This window comes from Canariomyces notabilis, assembly GCF_033297395.1.
Source record: "Canariomyces notabilis strain CBS 508.74 unplaced genomic scaffold N656scaffold_12, whole genome shotgun sequence".
NCBI lineage: Eukaryota > Fungi > Ascomycota > Sordariomycetes > Sordariales > Chaetomiaceae > Canariomyces > Canariomyces notabilis.
Genome location: NW_027041834.1, coordinates 55190 through 78871, shown reverse-complemented (window position 1 = coordinate 78871; position 23682 = coordinate 55190). Strand labels below are relative to the sequence as shown.

The 23682-nt window shown below is 54.4% G+C and overlaps 12 protein-coding genes across 12 annotated transcripts; 6 read left to right on the top strand and 6 right to left on the bottom strand.

Annotated features, from left to right (window-relative positions):
• Positions 1-406: 406 nt before the first annotated feature.
• On the top strand, positions 407-2884 carry N656DRAFT_768740 (uncharacterized protein; the record flags this gene model as incomplete). Its single annotated transcript, XM_064813648.1, has 3 exons — positions 407-448; positions 575-1203; positions 1420-2884. The coding sequence occupies 3 exons, from the start codon at positions 407-409 to the stop codon at positions 2882-2884; spliced, it is 2136 nt and encodes a 711-aa protein (XP_064669636.1).
• A 952-nt stretch (positions 2885-3836) lies between these two features.
• On the top strand, positions 3837-5268 carry N656DRAFT_105452 (translation initiation factor eIF3 subunit). The gene is made up of 3 exons (XM_064808493.1): positions 3837-4189; positions 4266-4975; positions 5041-5268. The coding sequence occupies exons 1-3, from the start codon at positions 3968-3970 to the stop codon at positions 5054-5056; spliced, it is 948 nt and encodes a 315-aa protein (XP_064669635.1). The 5' UTR covers positions 3837-3967; the 3' UTR covers positions 5057-5268.
• A 669-nt stretch (positions 5269-5937) lies between these two features.
• Positions 5938-8350, bottom strand: N656DRAFT_837133 (uncharacterized protein; the record flags this gene model as incomplete). Its single annotated transcript, XM_064818818.1, has 2 exons — positions 5938-7463; positions 7516-8350. The coding sequence occupies 2 exons, from the start codon at positions 8348-8350 to the stop codon at positions 5938-5940; spliced, it is 2361 nt and encodes a 786-aa protein (XP_064669634.1).
• Positions 8351-8727: 377 nt separating this feature from the next.
• On the top strand, positions 8728-10332 carry N656DRAFT_779550 (eukaryotic type KH-domain (KH-domain type I)). Its single transcript, XM_064815217.1, has 8 exons — positions 8728-9020; positions 9083-9163; positions 9190-9191; positions 9288-9520; positions 9574-9623; positions 9693-9717; positions 9787-9868; positions 9919-10332. Exons 1-8 carry the CDS (start codon positions 8811-8813, stop codon positions 10004-10006), a joined length of 771 nt encoding a protein of 256 aa, XP_064669633.1. The 5' UTR covers positions 8728-8810; the 3' UTR covers positions 10007-10332.
• On the bottom strand, positions 10248-12150 carry N656DRAFT_105428 (uncharacterized protein). The gene is made up of 4 exons (XM_064808492.1): positions 12052-12150; positions 11794-11993; positions 11600-11736; positions 10248-11547 (listed from the first exon to the last, which is right to left on the bottom strand). Exons 2-4 carry the CDS (start codon positions 11857-11859, stop codon positions 10356-10358), a joined length of 1395 nt encoding a protein of 464 aa, XP_064669632.1. The 5' UTR covers positions 11860-11993; positions 12052-12150; the 3' UTR covers positions 10248-10355.
• Positions 12151-12346: 196 nt separating this feature from the next.
• N656DRAFT_779547 (NAD(P)-binding protein) lies at positions 12347-13949 on the top strand. The gene is made up of 4 exons (XM_064815216.1): positions 12347-12594; positions 12654-12847; positions 12922-12986; positions 13056-13949. The coding sequence occupies exons 1-4, from the start codon at positions 12540-12542 to the stop codon at positions 13693-13695; spliced, it is 954 nt and encodes a 317-aa protein (XP_064669631.1). The 5' UTR covers positions 12347-12539; the 3' UTR covers positions 13696-13949.
• On the bottom strand, positions 13844-16632 carry N656DRAFT_105291 (MFS general substrate transporter). Its single transcript, XM_064808491.1, has 6 exons — positions 16619-16632; positions 16242-16555; positions 15621-16153; positions 14404-15562; positions 14170-14343; positions 13844-14098 (listed from the first exon to the last, which is right to left on the bottom strand). The coding sequence occupies exons 2-6, from the start codon at positions 16294-16296 to the stop codon at positions 14028-14030; spliced, it is 1992 nt and encodes a 663-aa protein (XP_064669630.1). The 5' UTR covers positions 16297-16555; positions 16619-16632; the 3' UTR covers positions 13844-14027.
• Positions 16633-18215: 1583 nt separating this feature from the next.
• Positions 18216-18870, top strand: N656DRAFT_798419 (uncharacterized protein; the record flags this gene model as incomplete). Its single annotated transcript, XM_064817755.1, has 3 exons — positions 18216-18296; positions 18372-18536; positions 18598-18870. 3 exons carry the CDS (start codon positions 18216-18218, stop codon positions 18868-18870), a joined length of 519 nt encoding a protein of 172 aa, XP_064669629.1.
• A 137-nt stretch (positions 18871-19007) lies between these two features.
• N656DRAFT_105263 (uncharacterized protein) lies at positions 19008-19532 on the bottom strand. Its single transcript, XM_064808490.1, has 2 exons — positions 19194-19532; positions 19008-19124 (listed from the first exon to the last, which is right to left on the bottom strand). The coding sequence occupies exons 1-2, from the start codon at positions 19491-19493 to the stop codon at positions 19104-19106; spliced, it is 321 nt and encodes a 106-aa protein (XP_064669628.1). The 5' UTR covers positions 19494-19532; the 3' UTR covers positions 19008-19103.
• Positions 19533-19553: 21 nt separating this feature from the next.
• Positions 19554-21113, bottom strand: N656DRAFT_768732 (uncharacterized protein; the record flags this gene model as incomplete). Its single annotated transcript, XM_064813647.1, has 3 exons — positions 19554-20457; positions 20854-20867; positions 21111-21113. The coding sequence occupies 3 exons, from the start codon at positions 21111-21113 to the stop codon at positions 19554-19556; spliced, it is 921 nt and encodes a 306-aa protein (XP_064669627.1).
• On the top strand, positions 20818-21920 carry N656DRAFT_779544 (uncharacterized protein). Its single transcript, XM_064815215.1, has 2 exons — positions 20818-21768; positions 21846-21920. The coding sequence occupies exon 1, from the start codon at positions 21191-21193 to the stop codon at positions 21473-21475; it is 285 nt and encodes a 94-aa protein (XP_064669626.1). The 5' UTR covers positions 20818-21190; the 3' UTR covers positions 21476-21768; positions 21846-21920.
• Positions 21888-23650, bottom strand: N656DRAFT_105163 (uncharacterized protein). Its single transcript, XM_064808489.1, has 3 exons — positions 23533-23650; positions 22561-23415; positions 21888-22493 (listed from the first exon to the last, which is right to left on the bottom strand). Exons 2-3 carry the CDS (start codon positions 23367-23369, stop codon positions 22301-22303), a joined length of 1002 nt encoding a protein of 333 aa, XP_064669625.1. The 5' UTR covers positions 23370-23415; positions 23533-23650; the 3' UTR covers positions 21888-22300.
• Positions 23651-23682: the final 32 nt, after the last annotated feature.

Genomic DNA, 23682 nt, shown 5'->3' with positions numbered 1-23682 from the left:
CAGTACCAACTCAAGTGAGACGTGCACCTTCTCCAGCCCGGCAACCATGGTAAGAGCACCCCTTCCTGGAATCCCCCCAGAGTCATGGAGCTTGCTGATTCCGCCCCGGCGTGGTTGACAGACGGTTAGCATCCAAACCAGCGTGCGTGCCGCACACGCTAGCAATAACCCTGACGATGACCTCGTGTATGGTTTTCTTGTCCTTCCGGGTGGAACATGGTACTTCGGCTACGATGCTACGAAGGAGGAGATTTTCGTCAACTGGGTGCCGTTGACCTCCTCGCTTCGGCAAGACTCACCGGCAGCCCCAGTGCTGCTCCGGGTGTGGAATGTCGATTCCGATGTGCTCAGCCAAGGAGCCGCAGAAAGGGGCAATGTACAACCGGTGATTCAGACTGAGATCAACATGGTCGAACTGTTGGAGAAGGGGATGATATTTCAAGAGAATGTCAGCTTGGAGTTGAAGGACTTTCTTGGTGTTCGGCTTCCAGGGCACTGGGCTGGCACTCGGCGAACAAGAAAACACGGTGAGCTACCCTCAAGGCCATGGACCGATACGGACTGACACTCGTAGACTGATGATGGGTTGGCCGAAGAGCTATCGAGAGCGCAAACTGAGCTCAAACGACTCAGGGACAAGTGGGCTGCAGACCTTACATCTCTCCGAGAGAAGTGCGATGAGGAGAAGGCAGCGCAGAAAAGGAGCTTTGACGGACAGAAAGCAACGCTTCAAGCGGAGTCTCAAGCACGCGAGGCTCAGCTCAAGCGGGAGTTGGAAGAGAAGGTCAAGGAGGTCAAGGAGGTCGAGAGGCAACTTGAAGCGTCGACAAGAAAGTTAGACCGTGTCAAGAAGGACAAGGAGCGCGTCGACAGGCTCTGCACCGAGATGAGCCGCGCTCAGGATACACTTATCGAGGAGAAGCAAGAATTGACGCAGGAGAGAGACGACGCCGAAGCGAAGGCTCAGGGACTCGAGTATAATGTGTCTGATCTGAAACGTTCTCTGCAAGAGGCTAAAGATGATCAAGAGGCAAAGGCCCGTTCCATTGCCAGTCTCACATCGGAACGCGACAAGGCCAGCGGCGAGCTGGCGGATTTGCGGCAGACGGTGGTCCCCGAGAACCGACGCCTTGCGGCGACTAACTCGTCTCTCCTAGGCACATTGAAGGAGACGGAGGAAAAACTGAAAGACGAGAAGATCAAGTCAGTGGAGGCCAATGCCAGACTGACTCGCTTCGAGTTTGAGAATCGGAGACTCGATCGAGAGTTGAGAAAATGCAAAAACGACCTGACAAAATCGGAAAGCACTCACTCTCAGCTGGCCCGGGATGTCGATCGAAGGAAGGCACGCATCGAGGAGCTGAGTTCCATTGCAGACCAACAAAAAGGCCAAATCGATACCCTGAATTAAAATTTGAGCGCGGAGAAGGCCAACAGAGAGACAGTTTCCGGAGAGCTTAAGCGGGTGAAAGAGCTCATGGGAAAGGAGCTCTCCGACAAGGAAAAGAACGTCAACGATCTCCACATCAAAATCGCAGGACTGAATGGACGCCTGGAGTCTGCAACGGCCAAGAATACCGACCTTGAGGCAGCAATCCACGACTTGAAGCAATCACTTGCGCGCGAGAAGGAAGAGCGCCAAGATGCCGATCGAGAGAATAGGCGCCTGAAGCTCAAAATCACCGAGCTTAATGGTCGAGCCGACACTGCCGAAGAGAGGGTCTCATCTCTCGAGGCCGACCTCTCAGCCGCAGAAAGCAGGGTTGAGAGCTACCGGGACGCACTTGACAGTGAACGAGCTCGTTGCATCAAACTCGACGATGAGCTGAAGCGAGAGAAATCCAATCTGGTTGAGGCGCAGGCCCAGCTTGAGGCCTTCCAAATTGTGACAAAGGACAAAACCACCAAACTGGAAGGGGAACTCGAGACCGCTCGCAAAGAAGCTGGCGACAACGTAAAATTGTACAGCGACACCAAGGCAGCCCTTGAGAAGACGCAGCGGGACTTGTCGGAAGCCAGACTCGAGTCCGACAAGCAGGGGCGCCTTCGCCGGGCAGAGATTGAACGCACGAAGAAGTTGCAGGCCGAGTTAGACAGGGCCATCCAGAGGGAGCGGGAGTACGACCCCGATCGTCTCTACCAGCAGCTCGACGCCGAGCGTGAGGCTCACAGGTGCTGTAAGGCTACCCTAGAGACGAAAGAGTGCACAATCCGCCAACATCTCGGCACCATTGCTGACCTCGAGATCAAGTACCAGAAGGCACATAACGCAGAGGTAGCCCTTGGGACACAGGTTTTGGCACTGGCGGTGCAAGTGAAGCAGCTCGGTGCCTCACTGACCGAGGAACGCAACAACCGAGTGCGGATCCAAGGCCTTCTTGACTCCGAAGTCGCCGAGCACAACCTCACGCGACAGGCTCTTAGCAGCGAGACCACCCGCGCGAACAACGAGACGATCCGTGCCAACAATGAGGCAACTCGTGCCAACACCTACGGCTCCAAGCTTGACTTCGCCAACGCTCAGCTCTCGCGAGAAATGGCCAAGTTGCGTCAAGCCAACATCGATCTCAGCAGCGCCTGGAGCAACCTTAACTGGGCCAACTCACAGCTCAGCAGCAAGAACCAGGAGCTCCAACATGTGAAGATCCAACTTTCTAACCAGAACGCTCAAATTCGAAGTCTTCAGAGCGCAGCAAAGCACACCAACTGCGTCACGTTGTCCAGCGTCAACACCCTGATCGGAAGTTATGAGCGGCTCTATGATTTTGCCGAAAGAAAAGGCGTAAGAAGGCAGACTTGGACTTTGTACAAGGCTCACTATCCGAACGGCTTCAGTTTTCGCAATGGGAAGTATGAGATTGACTTCCGGGGGGAAATCTTCTGATGCTGGAGTATGGTTAGTATGGAGACAGATACAGTGCCGATCTACAAGCCGAATCTCAGGGGTAACATAATTCATACTAACCTTGTTTTTATGCCGATATATCTAGAATGCACCGCGAGGAGGGAGAAACAATAGCACAGCCCTGGAGAGATAGCCTATGTAGGCAGACGCCGAAAGCAGAGCCTAAACCAACGCACAATAGTCAAGGCTAGCCAGAATTGCAGTGGTTGGCACCCGGACGGCAAACGTGGGTTCTTTTTCGTGTGTGCGGACCAGAAATCTGACGAGTCCTGCATCCGGCACGGCGTTGCCGGCTCCGTTACTCGTTACAATTCCTTCTCCCATTGAGCGAGCTCTCGTCTTGTGTTTCGATGAATCCGGCTTTATGATAGGTCTTACATTGCGGCCTAGAATTGTATCGCGCAATGTTCTCTTATCTGATTCGCAAACCCAAAGGCAATTATTGATAGAGCACCCTGTGCATTCGCATCCCGTTTTTGGTTGATGGCACTGAAATAGCTGTTCGTACTCACATAGCGGTAGGCAGGCATATGCGGCATGTCATCGCAGCTACCATCGTCATTCCAGATGCCATCGAAAACATGGGACAAGTGCGGCTCGATTTTGTTTCCCAACTTTCTCTAAACGACAGGAGGTTATGCACTTATCCGGAACATGGGGGATCTGCGCTGCTCGGTGCCCCACAATTACAGGCTCAGTGGGGCAACCTTGTGAAACTTCCCTCTTTATCGCTATCGCTAATACCCACAACCCAAAATCGTCTTTTCGGCCGCTGCCCAACTTCCAAGTTTTGGACCTAATCATCCAGATTTGCCTTCCTTTCGCACTCGCATACACCTCTCATATCCTCTTCACGACCTGCGACGTCGCTAGACAGCCACGCTCCCCGTTCTCGGCTGCCAAAACCCTCCAAAGCTAGGACTCATCCGCAACCATGCCTGCTCAGAGCAAACGGTGGGGTAAGTCGCGATTTCTTTCACCCCGCGATTTGGCGGGGCAAAAAAAAGCCACGTCTTCGGAGTGCGCCTATACACTCGCAACGGCGTCGCATTGGGGTTTTGAATGCGCTACTATGTTATAACAGCCGTGACATGCCGTTTCGTTAGTTCATTCATAGCCGAACAACCACGCGGGAGCGCCGTAGGTCATAGAGTCTGGCTGACCAAACTCTCCTTCGCAGAGGAAGAAGAGGAATCATCCTCCGAGTCAGGGTCCGATTCTCCCGTTGTTGGCGTGATCCCGGTCCGTCGCAAGTTTGACGACGAGGAGGCCGGGGACGACGATGTACGTAAATATCCGTGCGACTGTCGATATGCTCACGCTAGAGCGCCCGAAGCTGACCCTTCTCCCATTGTCATAGGTTTTAGACTCGTGGGACGCTGCCGAAGACTCCGAGGTCGAGCGCGAAAAGGCGAAAAAGGCGGCCGAGGCGAAGGCAAAGGCCGAGGCGGAAGCCGCTGCAAACAAGAAGAGCAAGGCTCAACGGATCGCTGAGCGCCAGGCTGAGCGTGCCCGCGCGCGCGCCGAGGCCGAGGAAGAGGAAAGCGAGGAGGAGACCGAGGCGCAAAAGCGCGAGCGCCTGCGCCGCACTGAAAAGGAGTCGGATCTGCGTCACGCCGAGGATCTTTTTGGCGGTATCGGTGTCAGCGGAGGGCGCAAGGCGACAACCGCTGGAAGCGCTGTGCAGATCGATGCCAGCGACCCAAACAAGACGGTTGACCTTTCTGTGCTACCGCTATTTAACCCGACAAACAAGACTCAATTCGAGCAGCTGCGCAATGTCATGGGCCCCATCCTATCCAACAACTCGAAGAAGCCGCATTATGCCCTTTTTTTGCAAGAATTCGCAAAGCAGCTCGCAAAGGACCTCCCCAGCGACCAGATCAAGAAGATCGCCAGTTCGCTGACGGCTCTGAGCAACGAGAAATTGAAGGAGGAGAAGGCGGCTGAGAAGGGCGGCAAGAAGACCAAGGCGGCCAAGACAAAAACCTCGCTTGCTGGTGTCAGCCGTGGAGGGGTGGCCGACGTGAAGGTGACTGACGTAGCTTACGATGACGATGGCTTTGACGAGTAAGTTGGCTTGCAGCCTTCTTCACATCATCCAAAGAGCGCCTAGGCTAACCTCACCTTTCTAGTGATGATTTCATGTGAAAGCTGCACGTCGTGACTCAGCAATTCGCTGGGTGGCGTACTTTGCCGGTCTTTGTCCTGAAGATGAAGGATTGCAGCGGGGAGCCACTTCAACCAACTGAGCAGTCCAGTCTGGCTATTGCGTGAGGGAGTTGTTGGCGGAGTAGGAAGGGCCGGTGGACATGCGGGACACAGATTACTTGTGGTTCCTGCCTTCAAAAATACGTGCACGTCACCGCGTCAAGAGCGTAGAGAGAAGCAGCGGCCATCTGCGTTCAAACCCTGAACGGGGTGGTTTTGCGAAGCCGACGTGTAGCAGGAGACGCTGTCTCAAGGCGAAAAGGACGAGAAGGCGAAAATATAGGTGTAACGGGATAGATGGCGAGCCCCCTGTATGACAGCATCAAGTATTGAATTAGGCATGCTATTGTATGTGCTTAGGTTATGCTCATCGTCACCTTAGATGGTTTCACACACCAGCAAGATCAAATCTTGCTCTCTACAAATAGACCATCTCCGTCACGATTGTGTCTCGGGTGCTTCTTGCTGGTGATTGTTGAAGTTGATACATTCAAGGGATATCAAACCTGCGGGCCCACTGTCCCTAGGTTGCCCGAGACACTGAACGTCCAATTCATTCCGTCCTCCCCAGTAAACGCCGGTTTGCCTTTCCTTGTAGTACCAGATAAGAACAGATGATTGATGCTCCATCCACCCGTGCCGCCAGCCAGCATATTCTCTACCTCCACCCGAAGAGAGGAATGGAAAACCCCCGCGCCATAGCTTCGTTCTTTTATACACAGGCCAGATCATTACCTGGCATGACATAAGCCCCAGAGCAGAGATAACCCACGCCGCTGGAGGGGATCTAGAAAACAAGGAAGAAGAGGGGAAAGAAGATTCTACATCAGATCCCCCGCCACACCGGCCAAGAGGGCCTGCACCACCAGACTCACCGTCCACAGGCCGACCCTCTTGAACCGTCTCACTCTGCTCTGCTGGTCCTCAACGTTGCGGGCAAAGGCAGAGTACACTTCGGCGCTGGTATCGTCCAGCAGGCCGCAGTCCCACACGGTCCATGAGCCGTCAAAGTCGGTGAGGCGCTTCACGATGCGGCAATTGATGGGGATGTAGGTGCGCTTGGCGTTAATGTAGGCGACGATAGGCCGCACCAGGGCCTGGTTGACATAGCTGATGTGGCGGTTGTTGAAGAGCGGCACGGCGGCGCGCACGTCGTTGAGATGGATACGCATGTCCATTACTACGTAGGAGGGGTTTTCCTCTTCGGGTTGTGTTTGCGCTTGCCGTTGTTCGTCTGTTGATGTTGAAGTGGGTGGCGGGGTGACAACGGTGCTAGGGATGCTCGGGATGGTAGGAGATGCGGGTGATAACGGTAAGGAATTTGATGAGTCTTGCGGAAGGGCATCATCATAGGATGCCCCCGGATTGGTGCCATCGGTGATATCGGCATCTAGCGGCGGGCTGCGGGTGTCGCTGCTGGTATTATCTAGGATCCTGAGGTACCGGTTGCTCGTCACGGCTTCCTCCATCTTGTCATAGAAGTCGGCCACCACCTTACCGATGCCTTCGGCGGGATCTGAGGGGAACATCACATCGGCGACTATATCAACATTCCCTTCGTATATCCAGCCAAAGGGCCCATCGACGCCCCGGTTCAGGTGGTCAATTTTAAGCCCGTCGATGCGTAGCCGGGAGAACTTCTTCCAGGCGGAGGGTGGACCGAATTCATCCTCCCCCTTTCTATCGGCTGGAGAAACGCCATGGATCTGCCGGGGGTGTATGGTGAACAGAGACCCGTCAAAAGCGCCCGACATGTGTGATGCAGACAGAAAGTCGTAAAAAAGCCATTGCTTTCGGAGCTGGGGCAGCTCGCAAGAAAAGATAGAGAGGGAGAAGGGGCGGAAGCCCCCGGGCTGGTGTATCGTGACCAGCAGATCTTCCAACTTGAAATAATCTAGTTCAAAATCACCAGGGTTGTGCTCGTGCCTGTACGAGAAAGGATCCAGACCACTAGGGTTCCAGTGTACCGATGTCCTGTCAACGACACCCCGGACCCCCTTGACCTCGACATCCTTCAGAAGGCCTTTGCCATTCCACCACTTGATGAATGATAATGTGACATTTATGGTGTCGATGGTCACGTCGAATTGAGTGTAGTTGCCGTCATCCTCGTCTTCTTCAACGATAGCCAGCCCTTGGTCTGCGTGCCTTGCCGCTGCCGCTTCCGCCGCAGCGTTTGAAGATCCTTTCATCACGGTCGATTTACGCTGCCCAGGCCTTCGAGATACGAAGACGTTCCGGAAAGTGATGACACCGTCCTTCCATTTCGGGACGATGGCTGATTCGAAGACAACGGTCAGGCCGGCAGATTTTGTAAGATAGTCGCCAGTCCATTTCGCCAGCGTTTCTGAACAGCTGGTCAATATCATCCCTGGACGGTAGGTCAGACCACCACTTACCTTGAGCAAATACGGTGTTGATAGTGAATATCACAAGGGAGAAAAATGTGGTGGTGCCGACCAAAATCCAAACAATGTGTCCAAACAGGAACCAGGACACAAACGCGCCCCATTCGTCAGCATTCCAAGGCCTCATGCTCCTGATGGAGAACCATTTAAAGCGCACTTTGAGGCGTTCACGAAATCCACTGGCTGCAGCGAGCAGCTCCTCCTTAGTCGGCCGATGCGGCATCTTCGGAAGGTGCAGATATCTGGACATGGAATTTGCGAGCGACTCGTGGTCGGAAGCCTCGGGGGTCGATGTCTTGTGCGAAACATGATGCTCTGGCTCTGGTTGTTGTTGGGAGTTGGAGGCCTTATTCTTATCCCCGGCACCACCTGGGCTTGAGCTTTGAGCTCTTCTACCCAACGCAGGAGCTATCCCTCGCCGATTGCTCTTTTGCGTGCTCCCGAGCCAGAATTGCCGGGCGGCATGGCTGAGCCTGGCCTTCTGCCCAAAGTATCCTGCTAGCGGCGAACCAGGTGCTACTTTCCATGTTGTCAAAGCCGTTCCCGCCTGGGATGAGAGGCTGTACCGAAGGAGCAACCGGCTGCCGGCAACAGAGCCGTTCCCAACATGGCCCAGGTCGGGATATGGTCGAAATGTGTGCCCGGAAAAGTGGAAAAGCCGAGTGCTCTCGTGGTACGGCGGTTTTAAAGGCGACCGGCTGCCCGCGATGCGGTTTCGCAGTAGGAGGCGCTGAGGAACTCCGGCAGCGACGCAGGTGACGGGATCGCGGATCGAGCTCCAGAAGTTGCGACGGCCCAGCTGGGTCGTGGGAATACTAGAGGTCATTGTTGAAATGCATGCTGAAGCACATGGACCCCTGTTGGAGCAGAGCTCAAGCCATGGCCGGGATAGTACTTATTCGGTCTCGAAAGCGGTACTTCTGACGTGGTTCTGTTTGGCGCTTTGAGTGTAGAAGCAGAAGTTACGAGACATCGGGAGCGCATCAAGAAAGCCTTGTCGTGCCAATGACGCTGAGACATCCCGGTGGATTGGCAGGGATCGCTGGCCATTGGTGGGCCCCTTGGAACGCTGTTCTTCAGATGCACTGCCGAACCAATCGATAAGTGCAAGATAAGCCCAATGAGACCCACCATATTTTTGAAGTCAAAAGAATGCAAATGCAAACCCCACCATCAAAAATAGCCCCGGCGAAACACTGAGGAAGGAAGTTGGCGAGGACACTTATATCCGATATTGTAACACACTTCCCATACTCGCAGAGGAAAACATATCAACAGCCTTCACGATGCCTGCACCGACAGCGCTCTTACAACCGGCTCCGGCCCCCGAAGCGGTGCCCCTCCCCCCGGCAGACAATGAAGACGAACTCCTTCTCGATATGCAGGATACCACCCAAGCAGAGCCCAGCGCGCCCGCTGCCCCTACAAGTACGGAAGACACAGATATGGCCATCGATGAGGAAGGGAGGCCACGGTTTGCGCCGGGGAAGGACGTGGTATGTGGAAATCGCCAACAGCACAGCAGCCTTCCGCTTACACCTCGCTCTCCTCGTCCCAGGACCCCGTTCGCCGGATCGAAACTAGGAAAATTCCCATCCCTCCAAACCGCATGTCCGCTTTGAAAAGTAACTGGACTAAGGCAAGTTTTACACGCTTTTGTCCTCTATGGAACTAGCTCGCTGACCCTCCTCTAGATGTAAGGACTACCTATCCCCTTTCTCACACTGGACCAGCAGGCCGGACTGAACGATATAAAACCCCAGTTACCCCCCGCTTGTGGACCACTGCAAACTGCAGGTCCGGATGAACGTCAAGGAGAAGCGGGTCGAGCTGCGGTCGAGCAAGTTCACGCAGAGCAACGAGGCGCTACAGATGGGCGCCGATTTTGTTTCTGCCTTCGCCATGGGCTTCGACATTGACGACGCCATTGCGCTGCTCCGTCTCGACTCGCTTTACATCCAGTCTTTTGATATCAAGGACGTCCGTCAGACGCTCGGTATGCGCTCTCACTTGGCTGGCACACTGGGGGCTGGTGCTGATCTGGAGTAGGCCAGGATGCGTTATCACGTGCTATCGGTAGAATTGCTGGCAAAGACGGGGTATGCTCTTACTCTACTACTGGCATGGGGCGTTGATTGGGCAAATTGCTGACGCTCGACGGTTACTAGAAAACCAAGTTTGCGATTGAGAACGGTGAGCCACGCAACTTTGGCAACGAGCTTGATTCCTTGCGCAATCGATGCTAACATCGACTGCCCTCAGCCACAAAAACACGAATTGTCCTCGCCGGGTCAAGGGTTCACATCCTTGGCGCATTTGAGAACATTGGGATGGCGCGTGAAAGGTACTTCTGCCGACCGCACTCTTTTGGGACCTTGTCTAACTCTGTACTAGCATTGTATCCCTGGTGCTTGGCGCTCAGCCCGGAAAGGTCTACAATAATCTGAGGATAATTGCCTCGAGGATGAAGGAGAGATTCTGAGAAGCAATGGGGTTATTGATACGCTTTGCATGAGGGATGTTTTGGGACTGGGATTGGCGTTTCGGAGTATCCTGCATCTGTATGTGCCATGAATGAGAGAACCAGGTTCGCGGCGATAGCGCCTAACTCTCATTGCTTCCTATTCTGTCTTACTTTCCCTTCTTCTCTCCTGTCTTGACAGGCTACCTATCTACGATTCAGGCACAGTGATGAAATCTTTTGATGGGTGTCCTTTCCTCCGAAATATACCTTAGGTATTACGCAGGGTATCATTGCTCCAGAAATACACCCCCATCCATATCATTGCGCATAAAATCATATCGAAAAAAAAACTGCCTCAATGCCCGGCTTACCGGCCTCGCTTCTTTATATGAACCTCGAACTGGTTGATATCGCCCAGATCGACGTCGGCATCCTTGACCAGTGAATCCTCCTCCAGTCTCTCCCCGTCAAAGTATATGGCGACATCCCACTCCGGCCCGATCCCCCGCTGGGTGCGGAACGCCCCAATAAGCGTCACCACGCTCGAGTCCTCTTTCGCCGACAGCTTCAATGGTTCTCGATCTTTCGCCTTGAGAACCACTTTGATGCCCTTCTTCTGCTTCACCACCACCGGCTCGTCGTCAGCTTCTCTCTCGGCCTTGATCGCCCCATCCGGCTTGTCTCCATCCAAGACGCCCAACTTGAGCGCCCTTTCCCGTTCCCTGTCCTCCTGCCACTGCCGGTAAACTTGCTCGGTCCACACCTCGAGGTGGATGCCGCCCTTCATGTATCCCTCGCCACCGCCGCCGCCGCTCTTCAACCGGCCCTGCGCATCGACCTGCACGCCCAGCGAGGCCAGGGTGCTTTGCCGGTAGATCTTGTTCCCTTTCCAGGTCAGGAACAGGCTGCTCTCGACCTCCTCGGGGACGATGATGCCCCGCTTGCGCTGCGTCTCCGCCCACACCTCGAGCAGCAGCGCCACGCCCTGGTTCAGCCTCCGCTTTGCCACCACCGGGAACGAGCCATCGAGCCGTGAAGTGAGAAAGCAGACGACGATGGCGGATTGTCGCGCTTTTTCTTGTAACTCCTGCGCTTTAACAATCCACTCGCTAAACTCATCGGGCTCGGGCGCTTCCAGTGGGGGAATCTCTTCGATATCCGAGTCTGGGTTGGCATTCCTCGGTTCGGTCTTTGGCGCGAGGTTGGGGGTCCCGAAGGGTGAATTATTCTCGGCGTAGCGGTCACGGGCGGCCTTGTTCTGCCGGCGGCCAGGTGTGACGCTGCGGCTGCTTGATGTTCGTCGGCGGCCGGAATTCGGGACTGGTATTACATCGTCATCGTCATCATCTATCGTCGTGACAGCGACTGGAAGAGAGGGCGTTGTTGTCCTGGAGGCCGTTCTTTCGCGGGCCGGTCTCCTTGGGAGCGGCGACTTGCTGGGTCTGTTAACCTCTTTCCCCTTGCCTTTTACATCTATAATCAAATCGTCGTCGGACTCATCGAGTGTTATAGATCGATTGCGAAGTATTGACTCGTTAGATGAACGTGCCGGTGAATCACTATGAGAATGGTCAATAGTAGAAGCTAAGGGCGCATAAGATTCCCGCGCACCTCTTCGGACTCCTGTCAACGGACACCTTTCTGCGCTTGCTGTGATGTTTCTCCAAGGTTGATTCCTCTCTAAGAGCCTCTTCTTCTTTTTCACGTAAAACTGTAGCAAAAACCTCTTCCGAGTGCCTGAAAAGATCAAGACCGTTGTCATCTTCGGCTTTTTGAGGCGTTTCTGTCTCAGGATCGGGCTGTACCTTCCGTGCTACGGTGCGCTTGAATGGCAACTTTTTCTTCAGGGTGACAGGCTGCTCAGTTGCCATGATGCTGAAATTAGATGTCTCCTTCTGGTTTGGCCGTTGTCATTGAATTGCTGTGATCGGAGAGAACGCGCAGATCGTCCGAGAAAGAAGCGCGTCGCGACTGCCGTGTAATGCGGAGTGGGGCTACAGTGTAGCTTATCCGTACCTTAGTGAATTGTGTTGTATTGTTACATACAAGAGAATCGTGCCTACGGTAATTACAATTTCGGACTTCTATTCAGCTGTGACCGTCTTGACTGTATCTCGGGTTTGAACAGGATACCTAATTCAATGCCATAATGCGTAAATTAGTACATAGAAAACGTAAGTATCGTTGAATGCCCTATAGTAGTCTAGACACCTTCGTAGTTCGTACTCCGTATCTGTATCCGTTTCGGTATGTGGAACCCGGCAAGCCGGCGGAGTGCATCCCGTGGAAGTGGGGCCGGCGGAGTCCAGCCGAGGCAACTACCCCAGCACGGTAGTTGCTTGTTACACAACTGACCCCGGTCACTGGAAGTCAGCAAGCAGGAGCAACTGATGAGAAGGAACAGATGAACGTCTACTCATAATTTCCTTGCACATATTGTATTTGCAAAGGCCAGATGTGTAAAACATTCCTGACTTGAAACCGAAAGCAAAGCAGCGTCCTCTCCCGCGAATCCCGCAACCAATCTCACAAATCTCACAAAAAAGTCACAATGTCTGTTCCCAAGTCAGAGTATCTCAGCAATGCATGGGCAGAGGGCATATTTGGTGTGTGAATCCCGTCATAAAACAGGCCTTCGAGGTTGACCTAACCACGGCAACTGCAGCCAACCGCGTGTTGTTCATCACGGGCGGTGCCGGGTCAATTGGCAGAGCGCAGACCCGGGCGCTCGTACACCTCGGCGCCGACGCCTGCATTATTGGGCGCAACGTCGAGAAGACCGAGGCGGCTGCAAAGGAAATTGCCAAAGTACGGAGCGGTGCCCGCGTGCTGGGCATAGGCGGCGTCGATGTCCGTAATGTGGGTGCACTCCGTTTAGGTTGCTCAGAACTGTAGCAGGAGCAGGAATGGCTAGCTGACTGGCACCAACGCAGTTTGAGTCCCTTAAGGCGGCAGCAGACCGCTGTGTCAAGGAACTAGGCTCCATCGACTACGTTGTGTGCGCATACCCCCTGTTCCACATAGCGAAGCCCCTTTCTTCCCATGATTACTGACCAGATCCCAACAGCGCTGGCGCAGCAGGCAACTTTGTAGCCCCAATCGCGGGACTCTCGCCCAACGCCTTCAAGGCCGTCATCGAAATCGACACCATAGGCACCTTCAACACCCTCAAGGCCACCATCCCGCACCTGATCGCCTCGGCGTCCCGCAACCCGAACCCGAACCGCCAGGGGACGACGGGAGGGCGGTTCCTGTCCGTGTCGGCCACGTTCCACTACACGGGCATGCCGCTGCAGGCGCACGTTTCGGCGGCCAAGGCGGCCATCGACTCTCTGATGGGCAGCGCAGCGCTCGAGTACGGGCCGTACGGCGTGACGGCCAACTGCGTGGCCCCGGGCGCCATCGCGGGGACCGAGGGCATGGAACGGCTGGCGAGCAGCCAGGTGAAGGGGGAGGACCGGGACAAGGCGGTGCCGAGCGGGCGGTGGGGCACAGTGCGCGACATCGCCGACGCGACCGTTTTTGTTTTTAGCGACGCGGGCAACTACATCAACGGGACGACCATCGTTGTTGACGGCGCCGGCTGGAGGCGGCAGGGCGGGCTTGGGGTTGGGCTGGACCCTGGCATGACATATCCGGACTTTCTTATTTCTGGGGAGATTAGCAAGCATCTTAAGGATGCGAGGAAAGAGAAGGCCAAGATATAAAGTCTGACTCTAGATGGGGATTGGTACTTTGTTCTAGAATCATGCCGATTGTCTGGTGTGAGATTGGGTGATTGTCGTTATACCAGGGCGGTTTTATATACATGACCACAAATCAATAGTTTGCAAGGCGGCAGCGATCAGGAAGGTCTTCTGGAAATCTACTCAGCAATAGCAGGGCTGCACGCCCGTGTTGTGTACGCTTGATTGGGTATATTATATCCTGACCACTTTCCCACCCATATTATGACAAGAATTAAGAATATGTAAAGACATAGTAATCGTTACCGAGTCCGCTCCTTGTGAGAGCAGCAGCTGGACCAAAATGTCAACCCCTATCGGACTTTGAAAAATGCAAGTATGTCATTCCGATAGAAAAAGCTGCGAATTCGCTTGCCAAAAATGTCTGTCACGCATAGCCAGATATCTGAGTCAGCCTAGAAACTCATAGAGACGGCCAAAGGGCTATGGACTTACACATGGGTATGCTGAGCAGGCAGATAACCAACTGAACAGATCCCAAGGCATTGAACAGGATAGTAGCCTTGGAGCCTGAGCGAACAAGCCAATCAAATGCCTTGAGAGTCAGGGCAAAACTGAAAATGTTCTTGAAAACAATCATGCAGGTGAAGGCCTCGATGGCCAAACCGCCTGGTAGGGGGTATGAGCACACATTTTGAGCGGAAAACGGGGGGTTGGGTGGGAACGTACGGTAGGCATCTACAATATACAGAGAGCTGGCGACGGCGCCGATAACCATGCCAGCCACTTCCAGGGCGAAGAAGGTCAGTGGGACAGCCCAGTGATAGCGACTATGCAGGAGGCCGTCGACGGTGATACCCCAGCCGTATAAGCCTGCGCAACCCAGGATCATCTGGGGGATGACGAGCACGATGCGGAACTCGGGTTCGTATACGCCGTTGTTCCACTTAGTCATCTTGCGAGCGGTCCAGTCAGACAACACACCGGCAATGACGAAGCCCAGGATCGCGCCGATGAAGGCGCCCGTGTACGCGTATCCTGTTTGGACCTCGTTCCACCACAGCGGAGTTGCCAGGAAAAACTGAGCCAGAATAACACCGATGAAGACGGTCCAGCCGATCATTGTGCCCTGGATCAGACACGCCCAGAGGAAAGCGGGCTGCAGGAAGAGCGGAAGAGGACGCAACAGGAGCTTCCAGAAGCTCTCGTCAGTCTTCCTCCCGTTGAACAATGCCAGCGACTGCCGGAATGTCGCCTTTGGCCTCATCACCGGCTTGGCAGCTTCGTTCGCTTCGACTACCCGGCTAGATTCGCCAGACTGGTTGGCCTCTCCGTTGACAGCATTCGTTCGAGCGTTATTGCCGTTTAGCCCATGACTAGGGGCGTCAGTATTGCCGTTTAGCCCATGACTAGGGGAGTTAGTATTGGCGTCTAGCCCATGACTAGGGGAGTTAGTATTGGCGTCTAGCCCATGACTAGGGGCGTCAGTATTGGCGTCTAGCCCGTGACTGGGGTTGTTGCCGTCTAGCTCGTGAATAGGGGGGTTATTGCCGTCTAACTCGTGGGCATGGGCATTGTTGCCGTGTAGTTCATGGATGGCAGCATTATTGTCGTGTAATTCATAGGCAGCAGTAGACTCTTTTTGCCCAATCGCATTTGAGTCGCTATTGGTGTCCAACAGGTCAAGATTGAGGGCCGTGTCCCGGCGGTAGGCGGTCTCCGGGCAGAAGAAATAGATGGCTGGCAGACATGCGCCGCAGAAGATTGCAATGAAGTAGAAGGTCCAGGGCCATCCAATGGAGTGTGTGATCTTGCCGACGAGAATAGGGGTAAAAAAAGCGCCCCCAAACACTGCGAGATTGGTGAAGGCCATACGTATACCGCGTTGCTGTCATTCGGTTGATTAGCCTCCTTAACAGTTTCATCGTCCTGAAAACACCACCTACATGCACAAAGTACAAGTCGCCCACCGCGGCGTTGACCAGTGACTCAAAGGGAGCCGTAGCAACGCCCTGAAAGACCCTCGCCCATACCATGCTGGTGTAGTCACCCCTCCGGTTGGACGCGCCTCCCCAGGCGCTAGTAGCAATCAGGATGACGGTGCCAGCAACAAACAGATGGCGCTTGCCCCAGATGCGGCCCGAAGGCACAAAGAGGAAGGCGGCGACACCCACGCCGAGCAGGTAGTAGCCAGTCAGTTCGGCGATCTTGGTGAAGGGGACAAGGTAACCGAAAGTTAGCGTCAGCGTATTGGCGGCGAGAATAGGACCAAGGGCAGTCGCGAAGATGGCAGTCATGGAGAGGATGAATGTGATCAGATCGCGCTTCCATAGCGGCCAGTTCAGGGGATCATTCGGGTCGTCAGACGGTTGGGGCACGAGAATGATAGGCACCGGCCCGCTGGTATCGCACTTGAGGCCCGTCGTCCCATCGGCAGCATATTGCGGCCTCTCAGGGTCGTCAAAATATCGAGTGGTGCCTTTAGGGGGAAGGGTCTTGGTGTTAGCTGTGTCTATTCGCGCAATGGCATGCATCTACCGGCCCAGTGTTGGAAGAAGAAATCGTACCAGGGACGTGGTCCATGACCTCGTCCTCGAGGATTCCCAACTTGCTGAAGCGCATCTTGAAGCCTGTCTCAAGTTCTCAACTTGGCGTCGGGTTCGCGGATTCAACGGGTCCTCGGGAATTTTTGTCGTCGATAGCTGATAGCTGGAAATGCGGCCCGGCAAAGATCACCGGAGACACATGTCGTACGGCGAGAGTACTTGCTTGAATACAGCGCGCGCCGCCGTCTGATCAACAATTCTCTAGGGAAAGGGAGTGGCCGTTTGGCGTTTGGTTTGTGTTCGAAGAGCACCAGGACAAGATTCACGATTAGCATCTGCCAAGCATCAATCTTACCAATCATCCAATCATGTCAAGAGTCAACGGCGGGACCACTAACCATGCACAGGAATCGATACCTTTGGACGTGTAGCGACGATCTTTAACATGGGGTGACATGTTAACGGAGCTTGCAGCCGAACACGGAATGTCCATGCTCATACCACAGTACTTTTGTACCAGGTCAGCCGATGTCTTGCCATTGATGAGAGTGATGCGCGCCAGTGTTTCCATCATTTTCGGTGATCCCAAGCTCACCGCTTCTCCTGCCTTCCTCAAACTCACACGGCCTCGGTCCCACGCCGTGTTATGTTACATACACTACTCCGTACGAAAATCCAGTTCAAGGCTCTGTTCCCATCAAGCGACTTGCGCAATGGATTGACTGCTCGCTTTTTACCCCATACTTGGGGCATCATGTGGAGTTAGTGCAAGGTAGGTACGGAGAACCTAGTGAATGTGATGTACTCCCCGTAGTGTACTGCCGTCCACTGCCGTCCTTGTAGTCCGTAGGGCCGAGACCCAAAACGTTGCCTTGGTGGGTAAAATAACACCGTACTGCCGATCAGGTTGCTCAACGGGACAGGTCGCCGCGTGGCCTGCCCTCCCGAAGTGGTGGTACCTACCTTTGATGGACAAGCCCGTTGTTATGGCCGGGAAGATGGTCTCTGGTGACGTACGGATATCGCGGATATATTGCTATGTATTGTACAGTACAGTACATACCTACATAGGTACCTATGTAAATTACCTCACATATCCGTAAGTTAGGTACATACATAGGTTGCCTCGTTGATTACTCATCGCAGTGCTCCCGGACGTTAATCAGCTAGCATTCATCTAGAGAGGTAGAAGATGAGATCAAAAATCAAGTTATCATACCAAACTGTAGGTTGGCTTTACATTTGCACCCAGCCACAAACAGATGGAACCTCCATAACAGGCCGGATGCAGCCTTTTTGGCCTGTTCGCAGTTCCTAACCCACGTCACCGGCGATGATCCAATGATTTACCTGTGGCGCGGCGGCCTGGCAGCCAGGGGGCACGTCTCATTGGGCTGGATCCTGCTAGACTGCGGCGCTGATCCCGGGGGTAGAGGATGTTGCCTTTTGCTATCGAGGTCCAAAACGCCACACCTCCACTCTTCCCGATCTGGACACGTACCCACCTTTCCACTGTTATACTCCCACCTGCAACGCGACACACGCAAGAAACTGGGCTAGGGTTAGTGGTTAGGGTTAGTGGTTAGGATTAGTGGCTAGGACTTGGGTTAGCGGTTAGGGCTTCGAGTTAGAGTGAATATATGGATGAAAACGTTGCGAAATGCATTTGTTTTGAATGATTCTTGAGCATGGTTTTGAAGTTTAGAATTGCAAAGATGAATTTGCACTAACAATTGTGGGGAGAAAGTGCCCTGTGGCAGCCAATATCCTCCTGTGGGGACTGCAATTTCCGGGGAAATTTTTGGACCTACATAGCAATAACCAGGATGTTATTTAACTGCAGTGGAGCTATCCGCACCTGGCATTCCATTCACCTCCCCGAGCACTCCGTCGCGGTTTCTCGTCCATTGATCCCTCGCTCTCACCACTTATCAGCCCAGGGGTTCGCCAACAACAAAGACCCAATTGTCCCAGATAGTCAACAGCGCAATCACCATGAAGATTCCCGCTGTTCTTCTTTCAATTGCTCTGGCTGGCAGCGCCGTTGCCCAGCTCGACGGCCTGCCCTCATGCGCCGTGAGTCCACCAACCCCCGAGTATCGTGGTATACAGCCTGTTCAAATTTGATACTGACTTTTGTTGAACGTACAGCAAAGTTGTGCTAACCAGTACCTCACTGGTGGCATTCCGGGCTGCGGCACTGCAGATGTCCAGTGCATCTGCGGCAACAGCGGGTTCATTAGTGGCATTGCCTGCTGCCTCGCTGGAGTTTGCGATGCAGCCGATCAGACTTCAGCTGTTGCATTTGCGTCGGGGGTCAGTTGCCCCGACATGACGCCCTCATGTACAGATTTGCTAACAGGCTTTCCGGTAACAGATTTGCGGCGCGGCCGGCGTGTCCGTGCCAAGCGCGGTCACCTGTACCAGCACGACGTCGTCGTCCGGCCCGGCCGATACCTCAGCCACGACTACCGCCACCGGCACTGACTCAACCACTTCCGCTCCGCCTGCCTCTACCACTACGGGCACCGCCACCGGTGCCTCGAACCCCACTTCCACCAGCCAGAGCTCCAACTTCGGCCCGAGACCTACCGCCGCGGCCGGCCTCGGTGCCATTGGCGGCATCATGGCGGCTGTCGCCCTCCTCTGAGTCGACCGCGGAGTTCAATCGTCATGGCCGTGTAATTGGTGGGGGAGAGGACGAATGACGATTGACGAGGTTGCTTGGTTCGATGTGTACAGGGTCTTCCGCTTTATTTCGCTTTTCGGTGGGGGTTACTGATGTACTAATGAATGACCCTTGCTTTTTGGATATGCTGAGCACTGTTCAGGAGGGATTTCTTTCCGGCGCGATGGCCTGTCAATCATGCATGCCTGCCGATGTCATCGGCTAGCTCGTCCGATGTAAGGGGCTCTTCTCCTGGGCTCCACATGTATTACCTACTAATTACTACATCACGCTATGCTCTGCACAAAATCCGACGGATATGCGGGACCTTTCACTGCTAGTCTGCAGGAGAAGCAAAAGGAAAGGATCATTCGCACAGCTGTCTTCGGGATATTCCGCCTCAAAGCTGCGGATAGGTCCAGATGGAACTCAACGGTCTCTGAAGGCGTCAGGTTGCTCCTCCCAGACTCGTGGAGCGTCCAGCAGCTCAGCGGGATGTCCCACGTATTGTCGCGGCGAACCGTCCATATGGCTCCCCACAACCGCGGAGGCAAATATAGGATACTCAACTCATGGTATCTGCAGCCAATTACCATCACAAGCATGCCAGCCGTCAACTCCTGAACGCCGTTTCCCCGTCCTCATCCTCCAGCAAACCCATCTATTCACCTCACTTTCACCCGGCGTATGATCACCCTCGCAATTTCCCCCTCCCCGAGACCCCCAGGAGGTTGTTCCAACTCCCACCCGACCGCAAACCGCGTCTTGAGCTCTTCCCACGCCAAGCCTGTAGCCTTTTCCACAAATCCCATGTCCGCGGACAGGTAGGACCGCCCGATCGCCTTGAGCGTGTGGGTCCGCAGCTCCGGCTCGGCGAACTCCATGATCCGCGCCCGGTGCCCGTCCACGGTCCGCGCGACCCGCCTCCAGGCGACCCAGTTGTCGTGTGCCAGCGCCCGCAGCGCCGCGTCCACCTTTGCGTCTGCGAAGCGGAACCGCCGGCGTAGCGCGTAGGCCTCGGCCAGGTCCCCCGTTCGGCAGGCCGTGTCTAGGATGAGGTAGCTTTGCGCTTCGTGCAGCTCGACCGGGGTTAGTAATGATGCGGATGGCGATGCTTGGGGGGTTGGGTTGCTGTTAGTGGTGGTGGCCGTGGTGCTGGTGGTGCTCATGGGGTGTAGCGTGTGTAAGAGGTAGAGTAGCGCTGGATAGTATGTTTCGTACGACGAGGTCAGGATGCCCAGACGGACGGCGAACAGGTAGACTTGGGCGGCGAAGGTGTCACGGCGGCGCGAGGCGACGATGCCTTCCCTGAGCTTGCGGAGCGCGGAAAGGATCTGCCCAAGGTCGGAGTCGTTCGTTTGCTTTTGCTGCGGGTTGGAGTGAGAGGTGGGTGGTCGGGATGGTGGTGGGGTAGGGGAGGACGAAGAAGGGAGTTGTTGGCTGTCGGTTATAGCCAGCCGGCCGAATTGCTTCTGCAGCCCATCGCTGTCGCCAGCGTCGGTGCAAAAGGCCAGATAGCGCTCGGCTATCTTGGCGTAGTAGGCTTCTTGTACCTTTGGGGAGAGAAGCCTGTGCGATGACAATTAGTTGGGCGAAAGAGAGAGGCTAGGACACGGCGAACCTCCTCTCTCCTTTCGACGGCAGCCCATACTCTGCAAGCGGGTCTATTTCAACCGGCTTCAGCCGTGACAAGCGGCCTGACGGTGCTCGTCCAACCTTTCTTTGCATTGGGGTGGTATCTCTATGGTGGTTGTGGAAGAGGAGAAGGTATCACGGATACTGCCCCGCCGCCACCGGAACTTAGGTAGACCCTAGCTGGAGATGTTAATGCCGGCATTGCAGGAAGGTGGCTGCCCCACCCAGTATGTACTCTGTACCTTTCATACGGATACAGACAACTTCATTTCAATTCATCACATCAAATCATCAATGCCTTGAACTCCACTGCTGGCCGGACAAACTTACCTTCGGTTCTCAATCTTCGGCGGTGGTAGGTAATCACTTTATCACAAATGCTGACGCCAAACCAGAACTTTTTGTATGATGACGGCAGATAAATACTGAGCTCATACTTGGCTCAGGGAACAACCGATGTGTTACGAATTCAATTCTCCAGCTTCTGGTTCCGCCTGCATTCAACCCCGGTCAGTGTTCTAATGCCTGAAAACCAAGAAGCACCGGAGGAAGGGTGTTTTGCGGTCACATTTGAGAGGAAATATTACCATCGTGAAGGGGCGTTCATCAATAATCCAGGGAGTTCAGCACAAGATAACGAGTTCTTCACGTACCGAAGGAGAGGGTCATGAATGAAGCGAAATCATTGCGGTACATTCGACATCATACCAATATCCCAGTCCCGACAGTTTACTGCGACTTTGAAGACGACGATGCTTGTTACTCGATCACGGGCTACGTCGAAGGTGTGGACATGTTCAGCCTAAACGAGGATCAGAAGGCCGTACGAAGTAGTGTGCGAGGAGCTACACAGCCATCTCGCAATCCTCACGGCTCTCAAGTCCAATCAACTTGGTGGACCATCCGAGATTGTGATGCCCCCTTATCGAGTTCTACGGCGCACAGAAACTGACCAGTGGCACTTGGAACCATCCGACCATGACGAGTGTGTGTTCTGTCACAACGACTTGTCTCAGCAGAACGTCATCGTCGGACCTAGACACGCTGAAGATAAATGCCATCATAGACCGGGAGTATGCCGGATTTTACCAAGCTCGCTTTGAGCGGCCATTCTACACTAGACTCGGCCCTTCTATCTCTCACCTCGCGGGGACGAACATGATGCCTCCCTTGAGCCGCTCGAACTTCTCAAGTTACGAAGCGAAGCAACCATAGACGGCAAAGAAGGACTGCTGCAGCCCACATGTAACATTCTCCCCATGCTATCATTATTGTACGCCCCGAGGCGAGCTTTCTCGACGCCCGGCTGATGGCTTTATAAGTACAGCAAAGAAAGGTACGAAGGTGGAATGAGAAGCAAGTAGAGTATGGGAAAACGGAGGCAAGTTAAGTTACCCAAAGAACCTGAATTTCCCATTCTTGCCTATCTTGATTATTCTCACTTTCTAAGGCAATATGATCAATGCCCCTTTTTGTGGTCCAGGTGAGCCCGGCAAGAGGGCAATATGCTCCTGAATTTGGCCTTGTTCTAGCAGATGGCGTTCCTGCTGCTATTGATGTGACTCGGTTGATGGTTATCCTGGCTAGATGGTGACGAGTCACCACTGCAAGTTGGCTGCCTACCAGTAGTCCTACGCTGCTGATAACGCTCGGTGATATAGCCACGTCGGACATTCATCGCGGGCCAGAACTTCAAGTTCCCATCGGAGCTAAACCCGGCCAGGTTCTGACTTGGGTGCAGGTGATTGCTCACGTTACTTGGCCCAACCTCCCCTTTTCATGAAGGCCACTTCGGAATGTACCTTTTGATGTGCTCTTCTACGATTCTGGCCAGCTCCCAGCTTGGGGTACCGTGCAACGGCATCACTGGCATCTGTAACTCGAAATCCGCGGCCAGCTTGAGGAAATTTACGTAGAATGCCTCGCAAGCCGCAAGCGGGTCGTCGCTGAGACGCCTATAGCCAACAACGCTGTTCTAGCCGTCAGCTGAAGTCTGATTACCGGTTTACAAACGACCCAAAGCTCTTGGATACTTACCGTACAGCCGAGTCGAAGTCAATCAGCTTTCCCATGTCCTCATACGTCAAGTCCTGCAGCCACTGGCCGTTCCGAGACCAGACGGTGATGGTGACCTGCCACTCACCTGCAGACAGTTCAGCATTCATGTAGGCCACGCTGATGGCCCGCTTGTATGTTTTGACAGTCCTTTCGACCGGGTGAGGTGCTACTTCGATGTGGTCGTCCCAGCACCGGTGAAGATTGCCGAGCCAGGGGAGGTCTCGTGACAAGTGCTCCGAGAGACTGTCGGTGCAGATCATCATGCTCGCGATCCACCGTGCGTTGACACTCTTCCCTGGCCGCCGATACTTTGGGGGGCAGAGCATGGTCTCGATGAGGTATCTGAATCCCCGAGGTGGTAGCCGATCTGGTTGCGAACGAGATGTCTCTGCTCGCCCCCTCGGACCCCATCTGACGTCGTCCTCGGCAGGGTCGATTCCTGGACCTGGCCGAGGTTCAGCCCGGCCATCTGTACGCTGCCATGAGTGATGGCGGCGTTGCTTTGCCTGCTGGTGGCTGAGATTCTGGACTGGCGTAAACTTCGCGAGACCGCGGTATATCCTGCGCCATAGGGTTGGTCGCTCCGCTTCGGCCGATGGTGAATCGGCAGGGTGTCGCGCCCGGTTTGATGGCTCTCCTCCGGACCTAGGGAGATCTTGACTTTCTTGATGTGATGATTGCCTGTGGTTTCTGTGGACATATTCATCGCCCTCGTACGGCGGAGGAGTTTCCTCTAGAGGGCTTTGCTTCTGCAGATCCCGTTCTTCATCCTTAGGTTTGAGTCCCATCTCAAAGGTATGTAAAGTCCGTCGCAATCGGGTAATGCTGTGAGAGCTTGTGTGATGGAATGATAGACGGTGATGTTGGCAGGGCCAGGCCGGGTGACATCTAATAAGTGAATTTGGAGTGGCGGTGCAAGCAGCATTTGATTTGATGAATTCGCCGTCTTACCCGTTGTATTTTTGCGGTCAGTCAACCGCCAGCTAGCTTAGCAGCGGAGTGAAGGCGACTCAAATGGACTAAAAGTCCAAGCCACCCAGGCATTTTTGACTCCTGCCCGAATAAAGTAGGAATAACTGGCGGTGGTTTGTTTGGTAGGGG

Coding starts and splice junctions, on each gene's coding strand:
- N656DRAFT_105163 (XM_064808489.1), bottom strand. CDS start 23,369: ATGGGACTCAAACCTAAGGATGAAGAACGGGATCTGCAGAAGCAAAGC. Junction 22,494..22,560: donor GACTTCGACTCGGCTGTACG/GTAAGTATCCAA, acceptor CGGCTAGAACAG/CGTTGTTGGCTATAGGCGTC.
- N656DRAFT_105291 (XM_064808491.1), bottom strand. CDS start 16,296: ATGCGCTTCAGCAAGTTGGGAATCCTCGAGGACGAGGTCATGGACCAC. Junction 15,563..15,620: donor GCGACTTGTACTTTGTGCAT/GTAGGTGGTGTT, acceptor ACCGAATGACAG/CAACGCGGTATACGTATGGC. Junction 14,099..14,169: donor CCTGCTCAGCATACCCATGT/GTAAGTCCATAG, acceptor TATGCGTGACAG/ACATTTTTGGCAAGCGAATT.
- N656DRAFT_779547 (XM_064815216.1), top strand. CDS start 12,540: ATGTCTGTTCCCAAGTCAGAGTATCTCAGCAATGCATGGGCAGAGGGC. Junction 12,595..12,653: donor ATGGGCAGAGGGCATATTTG/GTGTGTGAATCC, acceptor CGGCAACTGCAG/CCAACCGCGTGTTGTTCATC. Junction 12,848..12,921: donor GCGGCGTCGATGTCCGTAAT/GTGGGTGCACTC, acceptor GCACCAACGCAG/TTTGAGTCCCTTAAGGCGGC.
- N656DRAFT_105452 (XM_064808493.1), top strand. CDS start 3,968: ATGCGCTACTATGTTATAACAGCCGTGACATGCCGTTTCGTTAGTTCA. Junction 4,190..4,265: donor AGGAGGCCGGGGACGACGAT/GTACGTAAATAT, acceptor CCATTGTCATAG/GTTTTAGACTCGTGGGACGC.
- N656DRAFT_779544 (XM_064815215.1), top strand. CDS start 21,191: ATGAATGAAGCGAAATCATTGCGGTACATTCGACATCATACCAATATC.
- N656DRAFT_105263 (XM_064808490.1), bottom strand. CDS start 19,493: ATGCTTGTGATGGTAATTGGCTGCAGATACCATGAGTTGAGTATCCTA. Junction 19,125..19,193: donor CCGCATATCCGTCGGATTTT/GTGCAGAGCATA, acceptor AGAGCCCCTTAC/ATCGGACGAGCTAGCCGATG.
- N656DRAFT_779550 (XM_064815217.1), top strand. CDS start 8,811: ATGCCTGCACCGACAGCGCTCTTACAACCGGCTCCGGCCCCCGAAGCG. Junction 9,021..9,082: donor TTGCGCCGGGGAAGGACGTG/GTATGTGGAAAT, acceptor TCCTCGTCCCAG/GACCCCGTTCGCCGGATCGA. Junction 9,521..9,573: donor GGACGTCCGTCAGACGCTCG/GTATGCGCTCTC, acceptor GATCTGGAGTAG/GCCAGGATGCGTTATCACGT.
- N656DRAFT_105428 (XM_064808492.1), bottom strand. CDS start 11,859: ATGGCAACTGAGCAGCCTGTCACCCTGAAGAAAAAGTTGCCATTCAAG. Junction 11,737..11,793: donor AGCGCACCGTAGCACGGAAG/GTACAGCCCGAT, acceptor GACAACGGTCTT/GATCTTTTCAGGCACTCGGA. Junction 11,548..11,599: donor GTTGACAGGAGTCCGAAGAG/GTGCGCGGGAAT, acceptor CCATTCTCATAG/TGATTCACCGGCACGTTCAT.